Source organism: Triticum dicoccoides, chromosome 4B (genome assembly GCF_002162155.2).
Source record: "Triticum dicoccoides isolate Atlit2015 ecotype Zavitan chromosome 4B, WEW_v2.0, whole genome shotgun sequence".
NCBI classification, from domain to species: Eukaryota; Viridiplantae; Streptophyta; class Magnoliopsida; order Poales; family Poaceae; genus Triticum; species Triticum dicoccoides.
Genome location: NC_041387.1, coordinates 526,903,719 through 526,907,551, shown reverse-complemented (window position 1 = coordinate 526,907,551; position 3,833 = coordinate 526,903,719). Strand labels below are relative to the sequence as shown.

At 47.2% G+C, this 3,833-nt stretch overlaps 1 protein-coding gene across 1 annotated transcript; it reads left to right on the top strand.

Moving 5' to 3' along the window:
* The first annotated feature begins 1,453 nt into the window (after positions 1-1,453).
* LOC119294409 (putative cyclin-dependent kinase F-2) lies at positions 1,454-2,737 on the top strand. Its single transcript, XM_037572586.1, has one exon. The coding sequence runs from the start codon at positions 1,454-1,456 to the stop codon at positions 2,735-2,737; it is 1,284 nt and encodes a 427-aa protein (XP_037428483.1).
* Positions 2,738-3,833: the final 1,096 nt, after the last annotated feature.

Genomic DNA, 3,833 nt, shown 5'->3' with positions numbered 1-3,833 from the left:
TCCATCGGCATCTGCACTCCGGTCTTGGTAGATACATCTAGATAAGTGGTCTGGTTGTTTGTGTCTGATGTTAAATGGGATCTCGTGATCTCTTTGAGATGAGATGTTCAATGTTTCATCCATGAATGCTGCAATTCCTAAGATGGTTCTGTGAGCTTAGTTTATTGCACTGGCCATGTCTTGATTTGCTAAAATGTTCCTACTGCATCTGACTTTTATTTTTTTTTAATTTCTAATTAGATAGCTGTAGCGTGGGTGGGAAATGGCACGCTACTAGTGCTCAGGATAGCAGTAGCGTAGGTGTGGAATAGTGATAGTGTGGGTGGCACCGCGCTACTACTAACTTTTTAGCTGTAGCGCGGGGTAAAAAAGGCGCTACTCCTAAAATTTAGCTGTAGCGCCTTAGTAGTAGCGAGGAACCCACTCTATTGGTATGCAGAAAACCGACGCTACTGGTAGTGTTTTTCCTAGTAGTGTGATGAAAACATCAAACTGAACAGCATAAATCGAATAAACCAGAAATATCAGCCTACTCTGTTCAGTTCAGTTCTTTGTTTTTTGTTACAAAAATTGTTCACCTCTAACCGTAAGAGCCTGCAAATAATATTTTGTAACTTATGACTGAGAAATGGCGCGGCAAAGCCTATGTCACTCTCTAGTTAGACTGAAAAGCAGACGAAAATCATCAGCCAAATGCTTGTTATGTACTCCCTCTGGTCCTTTTTAGTTTGTATGTCTGAAGTTAAACCTCGTAAACTTTGATCAAGTTTATAGAAAAAATTACCAACATTCAGAATGTGAAATTAACAACATTACATGCGTCATGACTTTAATTTCATACTGCATAAGTTTAACATTAGATTCAGGAGTAGATGTTAATATTTTTTCATACAAATATGGTTATGAAGTTTGACTTCAGACAATTCTTATATGCAGGGACCGGAGGGAGTAATAGTATAGTCGGGCCCACATATATGTACATGTGCACACACAGAAACATACTCGGCCATGCGCACAACAGCCAACTCCAACTTTGACTAAACCGTCCGTATGGCAACATCCTTTGACTTGTAGTGCAAGCTAGCACAACATGCAAGCCATGCAATTGACTCGATTTACTCCGAGTACAATCACAAATTCACAATACGGATAGCAGGGCTAACTACATGAGCAGCCATAGCCAGAGCAATATCGAACTCCATCTGCACGCGGTTTGCTTAAAGAATACGCATGCAGGGCTGATGGATGGAATCCGGGTGGCGCGCGGTCAGTACCCAATACGTAGCCTAGTCGATCGCGCATTCATGCACGATCTATATATACAGAAATGTTTGCGTTGCTCTAGCTCAACCCTAGCTCCCTCCCCCCTTTCCTCGATCTCCTGCTTCCACCTCCGATCCATCGCCAAGCCCCGAGTCCACGCGAAGCGAAGCCCTAGTCCAGCTCGAGCGCCATGGCTGCCGGCAAGCGACCAGCTGCCGGCCACGGGACGGATCAAGAACCAGAAATCTCCTGCTGCAAGAGGAGGCGCGTCCGCATCGGCAGCACCGCGGCCTTCGAGTTCGATGACACGCCCTGCCTCGGCGAGGGCAGCTTCGGCGCCGTCCTCAAGGCGCGCCACCGCGTCACGGGCAAGACCGTCGCCATCAAGGTCCTCCGCTGCAGCGGCGATCTTGTCACCGCCAACAAAGAGATCCAGGACGAGGCCGGCTTCCTCGAGGCCTGCACCCCGAACCCTTACGTCGTCGGCTCCCACGGACTCTTCCGCGACCCTGAGACCTACAACCTCTGCCTCGCCATGGACTACGTCGGGCCCAACCTCCACGCTTTCTTGTCCGAGAGGCCGCCGCTACCGGAGGCCATCGTGAAAGCCTACATGTGGCAGCTCCTCACCGGAGCCAACAAGACGCACAAGCACGGCATCCTCCACCGCGACATCAAGCCCCACAACATCCTGGTCGGGGAAGGAGGAAAGATCCTAAAGTTCTGCGACCTCGGGCTGGCCATGTCCTTGAAGACCGCGAGGAAGCCGTACGAGTTCGCCGGCACCATGCCCTACATGGCCCCCGAGATGCTCCTGGGGAGGCCGGACTACGACGCGGGCGTCGACGTGTGGTCGCTGGGATGCGTCATGGCCGAGATGCTGACCGGCAGGATGCTGTTCAAGGCCGACAAGAAGGACGACAGGGCCGCCCAGCTCTCGGCCATCTTCCGCGTTCTTGGCTTCCCGGACGAGAGCACGTGGCCGGACTTCGTCGCGGCCGAGGTGCCGCGAGTGTTCTTCTCCGCGCAGGCGCAGCAGCACAACACAAACACGCTGGGAAACCTCTTCCCCCGGGAGACCTTGTCCCAGGACGGCTTCCAAGTCTTGAAAGGGCTTCTCGAGTGCAACCCAGCTAGGCGGCTGACGACGGCCGCCGCGCTCCAGCTCCCGTGGTTCGAGCCCAAGCTCCCTACCCCCACCGACGACGTGTCAAAGTCGTTGCCGCCAGTAAGGAACGTTATGCGGATCAAGATCGTGTCGGCGGGGACACTCAAGAATAAGACTGTGCTGCGGATCAAGTTCACTCCGCCGGCGACACCCAAGAAGAACCTTGGGCGTATCAAGATCATCCCACCGGCGACGCCAGGAACGAAGGAGAACCTGCTGCAGCGGATCAAGGTCATCCCACCGGCGACACCACAGATGAAGAACGTGCTCAGAATACCACTAGCGATGTGGAACAAGGCCATGTAGTGTAGGCGTAGCTAGCTAGATGTTTGCTAGCATATGTGCTTCACGGTGCAAATCCTAGCATGAAGAACTCCACGTACGGTGGTGGTTTTGTCTTTCTGCTGACTTTTTGAAACCTTGTACTGCTAATTTGGAAAGGGCTTGTCATCGCCGCCCTTGTCCATCTAGCTATATGTAATTGCTTGGAGATGAGATGTCCCTCGAACTGAGCATGTTGTAAATCAGTCATGTTTAATATGTATCATCACCATTGCCCTTCTATATATGTTCTTTTGTTAATCTAGAAGAGTGGCCCTCGCAAATGCATGGAATGTGCCGAGTATTTATTTTTATACCATGTAGATATTTTTAGTCCTATTTACCATCTTCACAATTGTATATAATACATGACATTTTGGACAGTGATACATTTTTATAGGTGTATCTCTGACCTTTATTTTCCTTACGAAATTATATCATTATATTGTTAATATTACCAAAAAGACTAAGAAATATTTTTCTGTAAATTCTAATGACATTGTTCCTTATTTTTTTTCTTAATAAGTTACTCCCTCCATCCCATAATATAAGAACGTTTTTCAAGTTGTATTATTCAGTCAAGCGCGAGGACTAACAAAAACTTCAATAGAGAGGGGTACATGCATAGTGCAAAAAGAGAATAAAATGTGCGACAACGAACAACACTCCCGCTAGAAGTGTAGTTTACCCCCAGCCGTACTTGTTAACTTTTCTTCCCTATCCCTTTTCTTGAACTCGAACCTGGATTGTTGTTGGATGTTGTTGATGCTTGGTGCTGTTGCTTTATACTTCGTAGAAGTGTAGTTTACCAAGGTCAAGGTCAAATATATAGAGTCCAAGCGTATCTTCACACACAAAGGAAAATAAATCTTAAAAATAAAAAAAATCTAAATTAAAAAAATAAAAATATTTTAAAAAATAATCTTTGAGATGCTTCTGGATATTCATGAGCAAAAAAAGATTTCTATCTCTATAGAAAAAGTCAGTGCTCTATTTAGGCAAATGCTTCATTGTTACAATTATTATCTTTCCATTGGGTGAAAATTGATCAGTTTTGCATGAATATTATCAAGGAGGACTT